Source organism: Gorilla gorilla, chromosome 2 (assembly GCF_029281585.2).
Source record: "Gorilla gorilla gorilla isolate KB3781 chromosome 2, NHGRI_mGorGor1-v2.1_pri, whole genome shotgun sequence".
NCBI lineage: Eukaryota > Metazoa > Chordata > Mammalia > Primates > Hominidae > Gorilla > Gorilla gorilla.
The window spans coordinates 21,126,473-21,144,107 of NC_086017.1; the positions used below are offsets into that span (position 1 = coordinate 21,126,473).

Sequence of the window (17,635 nt, forward strand, 5' to 3'; positions counted from 1 at the left end):
ATCCTTTTCAACATCACTCAGTGCCCATCTGCTTCATGGTGTCTTTCCCAGGGCTCTGCCCCACATTCATCCCATTCTTCTTGATTTGAATACCTTTTATGTAGGAGCACTAACTTTGTATTTCATTATACAGTTTCTATCAATCCAAAGCTCCTTATCTCTAATTCTAAATCCAACAAGTTTGGAAAACTGAAAGCTTTTTAATAGTCTTGGCACAAAACTCAAGCAAAACCTCCCTGAGTAGATATGAGCTGTTTTTAAAAAATATATCCCATTTGGCCAGGTGCAGTGGCTCATGCCTGTAATCACAGCACTTTGGGAGGCCAGGGTGGAAGGATCACAAATCCAAGAGCTCGAGACCAGCCTGGGTAACATGACAAGACCTGGTTTCTACTGAAAATACAGAAAAATTAGCCAGTCACGGTAGCCCATGCCTGTAGTCTCAGCCACTCAGGAGGCTGAGGTGGGAGGATTGTTTGAGCTTGGGAGGCTGAGGTTGCAGTGAGCTGAGATTGTGCCACTGTACTGCAGCCTGGGCAGCAGAGCGTGACCCTGTAAATGTATCCCATTTACAGTGACTGTTCATATGTTCTGCTGCAGAAATACTTGTATGTCTGGTTGTGGGGTAATTGGACAGAATGGAAAGTGAAGGGACCTCATCAATTTGCTTTTTGGAGCTGCCAGATTTCTTTAGTATTGTCATTCTCAAACTGGGGTATGTTACCCCTGAGAGTATGGAGGGATTATAGAAAGTTACAGTATACGTATGCATGATTGCCAGGAAGGTCAAATTTATTAGATGATTTGAAGGGGGAAATGAAATAATAAAATATATATCATGGCACAAAATACAAAATTTCCATGCATTGAAAAGATAAAATATGAGATTTCAAAGAAATTTAGGCACTGTGGGAGGTGGGGAGAAACGTATCCTCATTATCTGCTTCAGCTAGAGGTGTTAAAGCACTGCTCTCAGACAGAATTCTGACAGTTTGGGTTGTTGCATTTCTGAGTGGCTGGATTTAGGATTTTGTACTTGCAGAGTTCTCCAGGACCACACAAGATGGCAAAAACTTCTGAGACAGTGTCTGTGTCGAAGAAGGAATAACAGTAGTGCATCAGTCAGACTGACTCAAGGAAGGAAGAAGCATAAACATTAAGGCCACAAAGGTTACTTAGAAAAATCACTGTGTCATTGGTGAAACCCTGTCTCTACCAAAAATACAAAAAATTAGCTGGGCGTGGTGGCATGCGCCTGTAGTCCCAGCTACTTGGGAGGCTGAGGCAGGAGAATTGCTTGAACCCGGGAGGTGGAGGTTGTAGTGAGCCAAGATTGCGCCACTGCACTCCAGTGCAACAGAGTGAGACTCCACCCCAATTAAAAAAAAAAAATCACTGTGTCATGAGGAGAATCAGCTTGACAACACAGGCCAATTAGGATGGTTTTCACAGTTGTGTCTTAAGTGAAATAAGCCAGTCACAAAAACACAAATACTGTATGTTTCCATTTACATGAAGTAGTCAAACCTGTATAGACAGAAAGTAGAATGGTGGGTGCAAGGTCCTGGGGGAAAGGAAATGAGGAGTTATTGTTTAAAGAGTATAGAGTTCCAGTTTTGCAAGATGAAAAAGTTCTGGAGATCTGTTTCACAACATTGTGATTATACTTAATACCATCTAACTGTATACCTCAAAATAATCAAGATGGTAAAGTATATGTTATGTGTTTCTTACCACAATCCAAAAAGAAGTTGTGTTTCAAGGTAGCCTGTAAACATCTCATTACTTTTTGTTTGTTTGAATTAAACTTTATTACAAATGTTCTTTCTCACCAGGTTTTGCATGGATATGTTATTTTGCTGTGTTCTGTTTTGTTTTTTGGTAGGCAAGAAATAATGGCGGCAGCTACGGGGGATCCTGGACTCTCTAAACTGCAGTTTGCCCCCTTTAGTAGTGCCTTGGATGTTGGGTTTTGGCATGAGTTGACCCAGAAGAAGCTGAACGAGTATCGGCTGGATGAAGCTCCCAAGGACATTAAGGGTTATTACTACAATGGTAGGTGATTGTAAATTTCATTTTCCATCATCTTCTGTTATCCTCACTGTCCTCCAGTATAGTGTCAGCTTTCCTTTAGAAAGAGACAGCCTTGTCTTTTATAATCAGTGCTCTTCACTAGTTTCTATTTTACTTCCTGACTTTTTGATCCCAGTTCATTTTCATTTATTTTCTCTTGTTGTGGGGAAAAAGAAAGGGAGTAGTGAAACTCAAATTATTAATCCAAATAATACCCATTACTTAGCATTGATGTGGGAAGAGATTGGAAATATTTTTTCCATTGAATCTTTTTTATATTCTTGGCAAATGTCTCATATTCACAAGAGCTCTGTCACATTCTGCCATTTATCTATCCATACGTATATTATCTATGTAGCATAGATAATCAGAAATTGGATGGGGCGCCTTGGGCTCAACAAAGAGAAGAAAACTATTCATAAGCATTTTTGTTATGAACGCTGCTATTTCTGACTTGTCATTGAAAATGTGATAATGCTTCTGTCCAGGTGACTCTGCTGGGCTGCCAGCTCGCTTAACATTGGAGTTCAGTGCTTTTGACATGTGAGTATTTATTTGTTCAAAATCTGAAGTAAAGAATACCACTTTTGGCAAGCAATAAGCATGCTTACCTCCCTCACAGGTGGACCACAGGAGGACTAGGGAAGTTCCCGGTGAGCAGAGTCAGCCCCCGTCATGATTCTCTTATACCTCCCATAGAGATGAGTGCTAGATACTTAGGTCTGCCTGGTTAATTTTTCACCACCTATTTATCAGAGCCAATTAGGCGCCAGGTGCCATCTAGATTGATTGAGACATAGATAATATCCCTCTTGATTTTAATTGTAGTTAATATTTTGTGATCTTTTCTTGATACCTCTCTTGATTCATTCCTTTAGTCCATGGGCATTGTCCATGGGCATTGATCAATGAATGTTTATTAGTCTACTTCTGTATACAAGCCACTGTGCAAGGCATTATAGTGCTATACAAAGGAATATGATAGATATATCCTTGAAGAATTTTTAAAAATCTGCTTGGGAGCTGTGGGGAGTTGCTGGAGAGAAGAGACACACTTTTTTTTTTTTGAGACGGGGTCTCACTCTGTCACCCAGGCTGGAGTGTAGTAGTACAATCTCAGCCCACTGCAACCTCTGCCTCCTGAGTTCAAGCTTTTCTCGTGCCTTAGCCTCCCAAGTAGCTGGGACTACAAGCTCACGCCATCATGCCTGGCTAATTTTTGTATTTTTTTGGTAGAGATAGTGTTTCACCATATTTGCCAGGCAGATCTTGAACTCCTGACTTCAAGTGATTTGCCTGCCTTGGCCTCCCAAAGTGCTGGGATTACAGGATCGAGCCACCACACCCAGCCAAGAGACACATTTATTGAGCACTTAATTAGGCATTTTCATAAACATCTGTTCTTTCAGACTCACCAGGTGTGATTTTTCTCTCTTTTTTCAGATGAGGAAAGCATGGGATGAAAGGTAAAAATGGCTTGCCCAGGGTCACACCTGGCCAAATTTAGAAAGCAGGGGCGAGAGAAAAAAATGTATTTATAAATGTATTTCTGAAACCCAGTATGAGTAGCTACAGGGATTTTGCTATCTTCTACAGAAATAGAGAAACCAGGAGGGGGATACAAATTTAGGAGGAGACAAGTTTGGTTTAGAATATGTTGAGTTTGAGATGACAGTGTCTGCTAGAAATGTCCAGGAGGAACTGGAGTCGGGGAGAAAGGATCAGACTAGATTTGGGAGACATCCAGGTAGAGGAGAAAGAGAATAAAGATAGTCTCCAACTTATGGTGGTTTAATGACTTTTTGACTTTACGATGGTGAGAAAGCGATACACATTCAGTGGAAATTATACTTTGTGGACCCATACAGCCATTCGGTTTTTCACTTTCAGTACAGTATTCAATAAATTACCTGAGATATTCAACACTTTATTATGGAACAGGCTTTGTGTTAAGATGATTTTGCCCAACTCTAGGCTAATGTAAGTGTTCTGGGCACGTTTAAGGGAGGCTAGACTAAGCTGTGTCTGGCAGGTTAGACGTATTAAATAGAGTTTTGATTTATGATTTTTTTTCAATTTATAATGAGTTTATCAGGACATGGTAAGTTGAGGAACATCTGTATAGTATAAGAACAAAAGGCGCAAACAGTGAATGGCTCTAATTAGGGAGGTGAAAGATGATACAGAACTAGCGAAGGACACAGGGGTTGTCAGAGGAAAACCAGAAAAGTGTTACAGAAACCAAAGAAGGCAATGCTTTCTGGAGGGAAAGAGAAACTAACAGTGTCAGAAGCACAGAGGTCAATGCGAGGGCCACTGTGTTTGTTGATTAAGTCATTGTGGTCCTTAAGAATTCAGTTTGAGAAAGAGGGTGGAGCTGAAACCAAGATGAGGGCCTTTAAGATTATTGAGAATTGAAAAAGGCTACAGTGTTTTTTCTGCTTTATTGTACCTCAGCAGTATCAAGATGGGGAATTTTAGGAAGGTGAAGAAGTCTTATAGGTCTTTCTGGCTTTTGAAAGTGGCAATGGTCAACTATTAGGATATTTAAAATAAAGTGTCCCTAGAATTTTTTTTAATCTCAGAAAATCAATACTTTTTTTCCCTTTATCTCAATCCAGTTGCAAAATTTGAAAGCACGATGTACATCCACAATGATGTTAGTATTTGTATCTTTAAAAATGTATGTGTTGGTGTTTCTTGTTCCCTTCGGAGCTTTCTTGCTCCATCGTAAACTGCTTGTGGTTACCTGTCAAAAGAAATAAAATCCTAATAATATCTCTCTTGTTTTGGCAAACTAACTTATTTTGGAGCCAGTAAGATATGATGAGGAAAATACTGGAAATGTACAAGCATTAAATTGTCTGAAGATGGTACGGGGGAGCATCAACAGTCTGTTTTGTGTAATCTGGAGAGCCTCATATTTATCTCAGACTAACCTCACTCCTATCCTTATCCTTCTACTGGACTGTTTGTTTTATAAGGTTTTAATAATTTTATTCTTTAGAATAATTAATTAGAAAAATGCAGTTCACAGAAGTTAGGTTTGAACTTACTACAAAATGTGAGCATCTTAAACTTAATTAATCTAAAAATTTTGGTTGAAGGAGATAAGAAAATCTGTGATCCTGCAGCTGTGACTTTCACACAAATTGCTCATTTTCACTCATCATATTTTTTCTTTAACCGTTGAATACCCTCAGTGTGCAAGGCACTGTGGTAGACAGTGGGAAGTGAACAGAAATAAGATGTGGTCCCCATTGTGTGAAAATAGCCCTGGATTCGAAGTTTGAAGATTTGGAATCTTTGGCTAATTAACTGTGCTACTTCAATAAAGCTCTTTTAGCTTTCTCAGCTTTTGTTTCCTCATCTTTAAAATGGGTTCTTGCTTTCTAATGTTCTTTCCAGTTTTAAAAGTCTGTCACTTTCTGAGTCCCTATTAGGATGGCTGAGAAGTTTAATGAAAGTGCTTGGGACTTCTCAGAAGGCCTGATTTCTTTGTTCCAAATTATTTCCTTTATTATTACCCCATTTTTGTTTTGATTGCTGTATATCTGCATGGGTTGGTAGAGAAAGTCTTTATGAATTTATTTATCAAAGAAGGAATATCTACAATGTGCAGATGTGTGTGTGTTAGGAATACAAAGACTTATGAAATATGTTCTCCAGAGCTCCTCTACTGTATGAGAGAGAGAAGTAGAAGGCAAATATTTGCATTATAGTGTGCTCAGTGCTGTAATAAGCATGGAGAGGTAATCATTATTTCAGGAAAACTTATTGATTGCTTCCTCTGTGTCTTGATAACAGAATGTGCTAGGTGCTGGGCATACAGACAGGAATGACATACAGTTGAATAGCTAACAATCCCAGTACTCACTTATAGATGTCAAGAGTATCTCAGCTTTGCATAGCACTGGATAAGTCTCTTCTACTCTGTGCCCCTGGTAGTCTTATGGATCTCTAAGGATCCTGTTCTCTGAATTGTATTAGACGAATTGTCAGTCAAGTAGTATTTTATCAGGCACCAACTGTCTTAAACTGGAATATGCTGTCTTGAGTTAGGGTATCCTGCTGAATCAGACCCAAAAATGTAAGGGCCCAAACACTAAGAAATTCATTTCTTGCTCATCAAATAGCCCAGGGCTGCTGGTCCAGTCTTCTTCCATGTTGTGGCTTCATGATCCCTGTGGACTTTGCATTGTGTGCTGATTAAGACAGTTGTCACTTTCAGATAACAACAGATTAATGAGGAAAGACAGCCAAGGTGCAAATAGGTGGAAGAGACACACCTAGTCTCTTAAAGGCCCTGGCAGGAAGGGACATGCATCACTCCACTCAAGATTCTACTGAGGAGAACTCGTGGCCTCACTTGTCTTGCAAAGAAGACTGGGAAGCGTGGAACCCAGCTAAAACGTTATGTGTGCTTTCTGTTTCTGTTGACAAGGAGGAAAATAGATTTTGATTGACAATCTCTATACCTATGTGAAGCTGAGAAAAAAAAAGAATTTTCTGCCGGGCGCGGTGGCTCACGCCTGTAATCCCAGCACTTTGGGAGGCCGAGGCAGGCGGATCACGAGGTCAGGAGATCGAGACCATCCTGGCTAACATGGTGAAACCGCGTCTCTACTAAAAACACAAAAAATTAGCCGGGCGTGGTGGCGGGCGCCTGTAGTCCCAGCTGCTTGGGAGGCTGAGGCAGGAAAATGGCGTGAACCCGGGAGGCGGAGCTTGCAGTGAGCCGAGATCCTGCCACTGCACTCCGGGCTGGGCGACAGAGCGAGACTCCGTCTCTAAAAAAAAAAAGAATTTTCCTTTCTCTGGGCCTCAAATGATCAACATTTGAATGAAGAACATTTCTGTGGGTTTCTTTCCCTTGAGGAATATTTGTCTTTATTCATAAGAAATTTTCTTTTCGGCCGGGCGCGGTGGCTCACGCCTGTAATCCCAGCACTTTGGGAGGCCGAGGAGGGCGGGTGACGAGGTCAGGGATCGAGACCATCCTGGTTAACACGGTGAAACCCCGTCTCTACTAAAAATGCAAAAAAAAAAAAAAAAAAAAAAAAAAATTAGCCGGGCGTGGTGGCAGGCGCCTGTAGTCCCAGCTACTCGGGAGGCTGAGGCAGGAGAAAGGCGTGAACCTGGGAGGCGGAGCTTGCAGTGAGCCGAGATCGCACGACTGCACTCCAGCCCGGGTGACAGAGTGAGACTCCGTCTCAAAAAGAAAAAAATGTTTTTCTTTTCTATGCCTCAAGTTGGACCTAATTAGAGAAATAGAAGGCATAATTCTTGCCCTCAAAGAACTGAAAAGGTAGTGAAGGAAGTAGGAGTCTTAGGCACACTCGTGTGTGGGGCAGAGGCTGTGTCTTTCTTATTCTCTGCTGTATCACCAGCACCCAACACAGATCTGGGGTGTACTATTTGCTCAATAACTGCCTAATTGAATTACAAGCGGTCTAAGCGCATGGCTGTCAAAATGACATGTGGTGTGGTTGATGGAAAGACACCAGTGGACTGTGTTAGAGGATGTTACAAACAGAAACTCTGCGATTGCTAGGGAAGTCAGGAGATGACAAAGAAGCATGACCCCCAACTGACTGTGACTTTCTGGGTTCCCAGCGTTCCCTGTGGGCATGTGAAGCTATGTGCGAAGTAGATTCCTCCAGGTATGATGAGCACAGGTGCTCTTCCAGAGGATTTATTCCGTTCTGACCACCTGCCTGCCTGTTGGCCAAGTGTAAATAACTGGTGCAACACAGCCCCAGCACTTTCCTGAGTCATCACTGTGAGACTGAATGAAGTGAAGGCCAAGTGTCTAGCTGTAATGTCCCCAAAGCAGGTCCAGTCTTCCGGCCTTTGTGAGATCCATTTTTACTAGGTTAGTATACACATTATCGCAAGTTCACTGTTGGCCTTAGTATGTGGAGAAAATTTCTAATTTGAATTCTTTTTAGCAGCTATGTTGAGATATAATTCACATACCATAAAATTCACCCCTTAGTTTAAAGTGGTACAATTCAGTGGTTTTTAGTAGATTCATAGAGTTGTGCTGCCATTACTATTAATTCCAGAACATTTCCATCTCCCAAAAAAGACACCCTTAGCAATTACTCTCCATCCCCCCTCCTCCATACTCACCAGCCCTAGCCAACCATAACTCTACTTTCTGTCTCTGAGGATTTGCCTATTCTGCATATTTCATGTAAGTGGAACCATAGGAAACTAAACTAGGAAGTGTCAGAACCAAGATTTGAACTGAATTCTCTTGTCTCCAAGTCTCAGGCTCCTTCCCTCTCATTATCACTTTTTAAATTCGTTTTCCTGCCACCTCCCATGGTGGAACTTTAGTCATGAAAGATGCTTCTCCTTTGAAGCTTCCGATTGTCCTGGCTAATTAACTTGCATAAGTGCTGATGCTCCTAGGAGCCTAGCCATCTTGCAGTTGCTTGAGTTCTTGGTATGCAGTTTTCTCCTTTCACAGAATGAGGCTTTGGTATGGCTCTCACACATCCGGGAAGTTTGGGAAGAAGGGTACCTTCCTCTTCTGTGCTTGTGTCCAAATTAGATCATGGCATCCTTCCTTCTGTTTCCACATCCTGTTTCAGCAGTAATTTCATAAAGCCAAGTCTGAATGTAGAAGGCCTAGTTTACCAACTGCTCTGCTTTCTTTGCCTTCCCTCTGGGCTTAATCTTTTCCCTTTGTGATTTCTCTCTCTTCAAGACCAGCTTGGATGTCCTCATCTCACCTGGATGAAAAATATTCTTTTATTGGAGGAGCATGGTGACAAACAACTTGTGATTTGCTGACTCATACCTCCCAAGAGAAGGTTCTGGCCATTGAAAGCTAGCTTTCCCTGAGGACTTGGCATTTGAGCCTGATAGACGGCATTTGACAGAGCCATGTCATTCATTGCACCCCTTCATACCTGTTCTAGGTTTAGATTTCTACTCCTTCAGCCCCATAAACCCAATTTTACATGGACTTTAAATGAAAAGACATAGGTTCTTCTAAACTATGCAGCTGTCATCAGTGCAATCAGTAAAAAGGCATTCTGTCTGCATTAGCTGTGACAACATTAGTAGGCTACTAATGAAATGAATATTTTCATTTAACATCTGTAAACTCTGAAATGCAAGTTAATCATTTCAGAGAAGAGACCAGATTTGTCCACATCTGAATTCGTATTCAGAGTCAACTCCTCTTCTCTTCTCCTGACTTTGCCTACTCTGAGGACTGTGAGGCCTTTGGGGGCAATGTAGAGTGTGTAAACCTGGTGGCACGACAGATTGACAGGTAGCCCAGGTGTGAGACATTTTGTCTGTGAGACTCAGACAACCGTCAGGGGCTTGCCCAGCAGCAGTTTTGTGCAGAGCCCTGTTTGGGGTGGGCTAGGTTGTGGGGCAGTCAGGAGAACACGTACTTTCTATCCTCAAGGAGCTTACTGTCCTCCAGCTGGGTGGGTATGACTGTAGTTCTTGAAAATGCTAGAAAATATTATGCTGAGTTTTATGTGCCAACTCTTAGCAGAGAAAGTGGAGATAGCTTTCCGGAAGAGGAGAGATTGATTGGAGCAGGCAGGACCTTGAAGCCTGGGAGGGTCTGAGAGGTGGCGTAGGCACAGCACAGTACCTTGGACTCAGCTAGTTCTGGTTTTAGATTCAAGCTCTGCCTATTATTATGTGACCTTAGGCAAGTTGCATAAAACTTTAAATGGGGGGAAAGAGCTGTTATGAGAATTCAAACTGTGCACAGCTCAACAAACAATATTTCCCTCAGGTTAAAGATGGGAAAGAAGAACAAATAGGAAATGAACTTCTCTTTGGGGGACAGTAGAAGAACAGCATCCTGATAGGTTAGAGTATAGGGAATATATAGGCTTTTAGGGGGGAATGGTGCCTGTTTTTTAGTTCTTCAGTGATGATATTCATCTTTTTCCAAGAAAACATACAGTTAATCTTCTGTTTGCCCTGCGGAGCAATACCCTTTTTATCCCACTACGGTGGTGGTTGACTTGTCTCTCCCTGGCTGAGTCCCAGCTGTGCCTGGCTAACCGTGTTTCTCTTGTATCTAGGAGTGCTCCCACCCCAGCCCGTTGCTGCCCAGCTATTGGAACACTGTATAACACCAACACACTCGAGTCTTTCAAGACTGCAGATAAGAAGCTCCTTTTGGAACAAGCAGCAAATGAGGTTAGCTGGGAAAACGTGATGTATGTGTCATATTTCCTGTGGTCCTGGCAGGTGCAGTGTTTGTGATCAGGCACATGGGTCTGCTGCAGAAACTGGCATATGAAGGGAACTTAAAGACACTTGTGGGCTTTGGTATATTTCTCCAGAGAGAATACTCCCAGCTGTCTCCTTCTGTATTGGCAGGAAGGTCAGGGAGAGGACATCCAGGCTCTCACCTGGGATAGGCTGGAAATAACATGGCAGGGCAGAGGTTAAGTAATCAGTTTGCGGCTCATCTCCAGCCAGCATTTTGAAGCAGCCAGACCTCTGAGAGTTGTGTTCCTGTGGCTGAATGCCTCTAGGCACTCTGTTTATTGTGCCTTGGAGAGGCTTGGCAATCCTGTGCACCATGGCGGTAGAGGAGATTATCATGTAGTCTCTCCAGTGTCTTCACTTATCTAATCTACTGTATCTGATTTTCAAGGCCTCTGTGGCCTGGCCCTGTTTTCCTCTTTTCCTTTCTGACCTCTTTACTCTTGCCCTTGCATTCTCTGAGTCTGTCATAGCAAATCACATGTAATTCCTTCCACCTACTTTCTGTTCTATCCTCTCTCCTTGGGAATACAATATCCTCTCTGCCTGGAATGTCTTTCCTTTGCTTCTTTACATTGGAGTTAGTGAGAGGAATTAAAATGGGAGGTGGGGGCAGTTTATCCCAATCCTGTCTAACCGCTGTAATCAAGGAGTCTTTATACCAGTCTTTATCACGACATGAATCTTGTTGGTGTGGGTGCAGTGGTCAGGTCCTGAGGCAGGCTTCCCTCACATCCCTCGGGATGGACGCAGCTGTGACTCAGGAGAGGATGGTCGTTTTTCTTGACCTGTGGCTTGACTGCTCCTGGGCCTCCTGCTTTGGCTGCACATTTAAAAGGGAGTCTCCAAAGAATTGGGTCAGGCCTTAATCATCTTGGAAAAAAGCAGGTTCCGCCCCCACAGGAATATCCCACCCCTCAACTGGGGCCCAGAATTCTCCTAGCAGCTTCTGCCCCATGCCCCCTCGGCTTACCGGAAACTGGGGGCCTCTCTTCAGTGGTCCAGCTCCTCCAAGGCCAGTATATCGGTAGCAGGAACTTACTTCTGCTTACTTATTTCCCTCTTCCACCCATACTTAGGGAATGATTCTTATTAGTGCAACTGTTTTGTCTTGCTTAGTAACACCAAGTTTAGCTACGAATCTTAGCTACAAAAACATCTTGTGATCCACAGCTGCTGACCAGCACCAGCGTTTGCTCCTAGTCTCAGTACTTGCTGAGTATACATAAATTTGAAGTTTGTTCTTCTTTCTTCATCTCTCAGGGCAAGATAATCTCAAATAAGACTTCAAGAAACCCCTATGTGTATTTCACAGCATTTCCTTTGAGAGCCCCTCCCAGGCTCTTTACTCTCCCCGTTCCCCAGCAGAGTCTGCAGAGAATTCCTCCCATAAATTCTACCTACTTCTGTGACAGCAAATCCTACATGGTGGTAAAGTAGGATGGTAAAGTAGGTGGTAAAGTACGCCAGTCTCTCTATCTAGACTGCGAGTGTCTTGAGGGTAGGGACTGACTGTGTCTTTTATTTCTGTAACCCTGATGTGCCTGGTATATAGTAGACAATAAGTAAATATTTGCTGAAGGAGATTGTGAAGGCATGAAAATGGCCTGGTTGCCCCCTCGGTGCTGAGATCTGCTGAGAGGAGGCGCCTGGGCTCCCTCACTTGGCTTAGATGTTGAAGGGAGTGTGGCTGGGAGAGAGGCAGTGTGAAGTCGGCAGAGTGAGATAACAATCCACTTCATTGTTTGGAGTAAGTGGTGCTGGGCCTGTAGGAAAGAAGAGCCTGGTGCTTTTCAGCTCCACACTTCACCTGAGAGTGAGAAACTCAGAGATGCCCGGTAACCTGCCTTGACGCTTTTCTTCTTCTTGCAGATATGGGAATCCATAAAATCAGGCGCTGCTCTTGAAAACCCTGTACTCCTCAACAAGTTCCTCCTCTTGACATTTGCAGTAAGTAAATGGGCTCTCGGTTGCACCGAGGTTGGTGAAATCCCCTGGCTTAGCCCAGTGTACCAGTAGAACAGTCTGCTCTTCTCTCCGAAGCTACTACCTTCTGTTAATTAAATAATAGCTGTTAACGAAACGCTCATTTGATTAGTGGCCAGATAGCGCTGGCACCTATTACCAGTGCTAACTTAATTCACCCCTATGGATCATACTGGCAGTAATTGCATAGTTTATATAACACAGGGCATGATAAAGTCAGGTTCAGGGAATGTGGTTTCATTGTTGCTAACGCCTTTGTTAAATACCATCCTAAATACCATCTAAATAAAGGAAAGGTGCTTCTGGATTAGAGGAGATCACACTGCATAGCTTGACCACAAAATTGCTTGTTGATTTTTTTTTGTTTTTTTAAAGACAGAAACATGTTTTCTGTAAGCGAAATCTAATTAAAATGAACGTTAAGGGCAGCCTTGAAAAGGAAATCGTATTAGGGTAACATGTGCTGCCCAGTGAAGAAGGGGTAGGATGTAGATGGAAGGACCTGGCCTTGGTGAGGGAAAAGTAGGGAAAAGGTAAGGGTTGATTATAGAGATACCAGCTGTGCATGCATGCGCGTGTGTGCATACACACACACACAGATACCAGTTATACACACAGGCACGTGCACACACACAGCAGCACACAGATGTGTGTATATATATCTGTGTATATAAAACTAATTTATATCCTTTATTATTATATTGACTATATAACATTCTGTCAAATGTATGTTTCATAGATTCCTGTTATATATTTAGGTGGTTTCTAATATTCACTATTATAAAAAATGCTAGTCTGGGCACAGTGGCTCATGCTTGTAATACCAGCACTTTGGGAGGCTGAGGCAGGTGGATCACTTGAGGCCAAGAGTTTGAGACCAGCCTGGGCAACACCTTGTCACTTCAAAAAATATAAAAATTAGCCGGGTGTGGTGGCGCCTGCCTGTGGTTCCAGCTACTGGGGAGCTGAGGTGGGAGGATCATCTGAGCATGGGAGATTGAGGCTGCAGCATGCCATGATTGCACCACTGCACTCCAGCCTGGACAACAGAGTGAGACCCTGTCTCAAAAAGAAAAATACTGTGGTATATTGAAAAATATATAATATTAGCCATATTGATCTTTTCTCCTGCTCATTTTACTTCTTTAGAGTAAGTTCTTTGGAGCGGGCATATAAACACAGTAATGTTGCTGTGTATTAAGTGTGCTGTTTCACCACAGCATCATCAGCTTTGGACATTAATCCTCTTTCCCACTTCTTTTTTTGGCAAGTTTTCCTTCCCCGACCTCCCACCGTTCCTCCTAGATTCCTAGATGCAGGGGAGGCCTCTGATTTATTGCCCAAGGCAAAGGAGGGTATGATAGCAATCAAACAAGGCCAGTGGGTGGCTATCTATAAGGAACACATTTTCTAACAAGTTATAATGCTTTCTATGTAATAGTGGAGGAGAGAGAAAAATGTTTAAATTTTTTGTCTGATTACTTGGCTCAATTTGGCATTAATAATCTGTCTATATGTTTGGGTAATTCTGTAGATTTTTTTTTTTTTTTTTTTTTGAGACGGAGTCTCGCTCTGTCACCCAGGCTGGAGTGCAATGGTGCGATGTCAGCTCACTGCAAGCTCTGCCTCCCAGGTTCACGCCATTCTCCTGCCTCAGCCTCCTGAGTAGCCGGGACTACAGGCTCCCACCACCACACCCGGCTAATTTTTTGTATTTTTAGTAGAGAGGGGGTTTCACCGTGTTAGCCAGGATGGTCTTGATCTCCTGACCTCGTGATCCGCCCGCCTCGGCCTCCCAAAGTGCTGGGATTACAGGCATGAGCCACCGCACACAGCCTGTAGGTTCTTTACTGGGATAAATTGTAAGCATTGCTAGTTAAAGATTTCTAGTTACTTGAACGTCAGTACGCTTTCTGTACCAAGAATTCTCATAGTAGAACATGCTGACAGTTTGCATTTAATGAGAAAAATAACATTAGCTCTTAAAGTTTTAAGGTTGCCTAGAGTCAGTATGTGTGTTGGTCTTGCTGCCTTGTTTACTGAGCATTCTTAGCCTGACTTAAAAAAAATTTTAAGTATCTACTTTTTAAAATCTTCAGACACCAAGGACTTTATGTTTAATTTAATGGAGGTCATTTCTATCCTGAAAAGAATCCTAAGAAATGCAAGCTTTTTGACTTTTGAAGATGACCTGTTAAAGTTTCTTAGAATTCGTGAGGTCCGGCCGGGTGCAGTGGTTCGTGCCTGTAATCCTAGCGATTTGGGAGGCCAAGGTAGGCGGATTGCCTGAGCTCAGGAGTTTGAGACCAGCCTGGGCAACATAGTTAAACCCCGTATCTACTAAAATTAAAAAAAAAATTAGCTGGGCGTGGCGGTCTGTAGTCCCAGCTACTCGGGAGGCTGAGGCAGAAGAATTGCTTGAACCTGGGAGGTGGAGGTTGCAGTGAGCTGAGATCGTGCCGCTGCACTCCAGCCTGTGTGACAGAGCAAGACTGTCTCCAAAAAAAAAAAAAAGAAAAAGATTTTGTGAGGTTCTTCATCTTGAATTGTTTAACCTTTTACTAAATGTCGGTTATGACAAATCATTTAAGTACAAAGAAGAGAAAATAATCTCTGGAGGTGTTTTTGCTTTCATTCTGCTGTTTTTAGGACTCATAAGACTAGACAGTTCATTAATTTCAGCTTTGCAGTTCATTTTGCCATTGTGAAGAGGGAATTTTTTCTTAGTTGATCAATGAATAGCAGAATTAGAGACCGCAGAGATTACAATTATTAGACTTTCTCATCTGTACACATGATTACATATACATTTACATTTTAAAAGTCATCTAGTATGATTTCATTTATATGAAAAGTCCAGACTAGGAAAATCCACAGAGACAGAAAATAGATTAGTGGTTGCCAGGGGATGAGAGGAGGGGGAATGGGGAGTCTCTGCTAGTATGTATGAGATTTCTTTTTGGAGTGATGAAAATATTCTGGAATTAATAGTGATGATGGTACAACCATATCACTATACTAAAAAGAAACCACTAAATTGTATACTTTTTAACATGGTGAATTTTATGGAATGTAAATTATATCTCAATAAAAAGTCATCTAACAACCATCCAATTTTAATTCTTAGCAAGATTCAAGAAGAAATATTAATTAGCTACATAAACTGCATTCATATTCAGTGGTCACAGGCTTGTAGGCAAGCTGCCAAATACCCACATATGTCTGGAATGCTACCATGAATTTAATTGAGGCCCCAAAAGCTGTAGGAATTCTGAAGCAAGAGCCATTAGTGTGAGTGGGAACAGTGTCAAAGACAGCCTCACAAATCCTTTCCCCTGGATCTCCTACCCTGGTGGGGGATCGGTCAGATACACCCGTGAAGATGTAACCTCTTCTATTCACCCATCCAGCTTACTACTTAGAGCCTCTCCATGACTCTAATCATGCACTCGCTTTATCTCTGCTCTGTCCCCAAAGTGAGCTGCCTGGTGTCTGGGACTGGGGTTTATTCATCTTATTGTCAGTGTCTTATGTTTTGCCTTGTACATAGCAAGGGCTTGATAGTTGTTGACTTAAATCCACTAAGCCATTTCCAAAAGCAATATTGTATTATTTCAGGCATGCATACGTATGTGAATAGCACAGCTTCCTTAATAACATGTAATTTATTTGATTGTGAAGAGAATGGTAACTGTTTGGAAGTTGTGCTTCTGTAGATAGTACATTAAGTATGTATGGCCAGTGGAAAAAAGCTTAAGTTTTGGAAGCAGAGTTCTGATCTCTTCTCTGCCCCTTGCCATCTTTTGTGTTGTTGTTTAGGTTTTTTACCCCTTTGTAAGATTCAGTTTTCTGTTTATAAAATGGGATAATAGTAATTACCTCCCAGGGGGGTTTTGTAGGTTAAAGGATGATGACGATAATATCAATTACATATTGCACATTTTCTGTTAGCAAGTGGCCAATAAAGTATATTATGTTTGTCATCATATTATTAGTGGTGGTATATGAGACTATTTTGGGAATACAAAAGTCCTTTATTTGATCATGAGTTCTGTTGGGGATGAGGATATTTGATAAGCTGGACAGACTTTGTTTGCATCAGCTTTGCTATCTTAATTGGCCTTGAGAAGCTACATTAATAGATGCATTTCACCTTAACTTAATGGTGCTATTCTAATAACTTATTTATACTTTTTTTTCTAGGATCTAAAGAAGTACCACTTCTACTATTGGTTTTGCTATCCTGCCCTCTGTCTTCCAGAGAGTTTACCTCTCATTCAGGGGCCAGTGGGTTTGGATCAAAGGTTTTCACTAAAACAGGTATCAACAAATAACCAAAATGCACATAAAATTGGGTTGAATGTGCAAGAGTAGTTATGTAGTTCTTTCCAAAGACAAACAGGCACTTCTCTGGATGAAGACGTGGTAACTGAAATCCTCCAAAGGTGGTACTAGGAGCAGACTTATTTAGAAAATGTTTGTAAAGTCATTTTTTTGTATATATATTTATATATGTTTTGAGACTGGGTCTCACCCCCATTACGCAGGCTGGAGTGCAGTGGCACGATCACAGCTCACTGTATTTTCAACTTCTCAGGCTCAGGTGATCCTCTCATCTCAGCCTCCTGAGCACCTGGGACTACAGGCATCCCATCACACCTGGCTAATGTTTGTCTTTTAATAGATATGGGGTTTTGCCATGTTGGCCAGGCTGGTCTTCAACACCTGGGCTCAAGCAATCTGTCCACCTCAGCCTCCCAAAGTGCTGGGATTACAGGCATGAGCCACCCTGCCTCGTCTGTAAAGTCATTTTGAAGATGTAGTGAACAGTAATTTTCCAGGTTTTCAGTGGTATTTGGTGAAATGCGAAGCCAGTAAGGGGGAATTATAGGAATATTTTGAAACACCGAAAGAATTTACCAAAATGTGGTCTTCATTTTCAATGTGGGGAAACATAAGGCAGTATACTCTGGGAAAGAGTCTTTGAAGCAAAACAGAAGGCATTTTCCTACGCTGGTACCAAGTTGCAGAACTTTTCTACCTAGAGCAGTACATGCAGAGTTAGTCGGTGACATTTGGGATAGATAATAAGTTCATTAGAGATGGTTCCCAGAAGAGCAGTTAAAATAATCAGGCTGGTAGAACAGAGACCCTAAACTAGAGAATTCTGATTGTTGTTAAGGCAAAGATTATGTGCCAAGATGATTTGAATTCTTGAAACACATCAATCACTAAAGCCCTGAATACTGAAGCCATCGTTCAGGGAGCTCTCTTGGAGCTGTTCAGGGAGCAGCCATTATTGATTAAATTTTTTTGT

At 42.1% G+C, this 17,635-nt stretch overlaps 1 protein-coding gene across 12 annotated transcripts in view; it reads left to right on the plus strand.

The window, feature by feature from the left end:
• ATG7 (autophagy related 7) overlaps positions 1-17,635 on the plus strand; it is a 280,139-nt gene that overhangs the window by 24,078 nt on the left and 238,426 nt on the right. For all 12 annotated transcript variants that reach the window (XM_004033619.5, XM_055381004.2, XM_055381007.2 and 9 more), the window contains 5 exons: positions 1,886-2,055; positions 2,562-2,616; positions 10,143-10,260; positions 12,205-12,282; positions 16,522-16,638. In XM_004033619.5, the coding sequence (XP_004033667.3) occupies positions 1,896-2,055; positions 2,562-2,616; positions 10,143-10,260; positions 12,205-12,282; positions 16,522-16,638 (528 nt within the window). In that variant the 5' untranslated portion in view covers positions 1,886-1,895. The remainder of the gene's footprint in view (positions 1-1,885; positions 2,056-2,561; positions 2,617-10,142; positions 10,261-12,204; positions 12,283-16,521; positions 16,639-17,635) is intronic.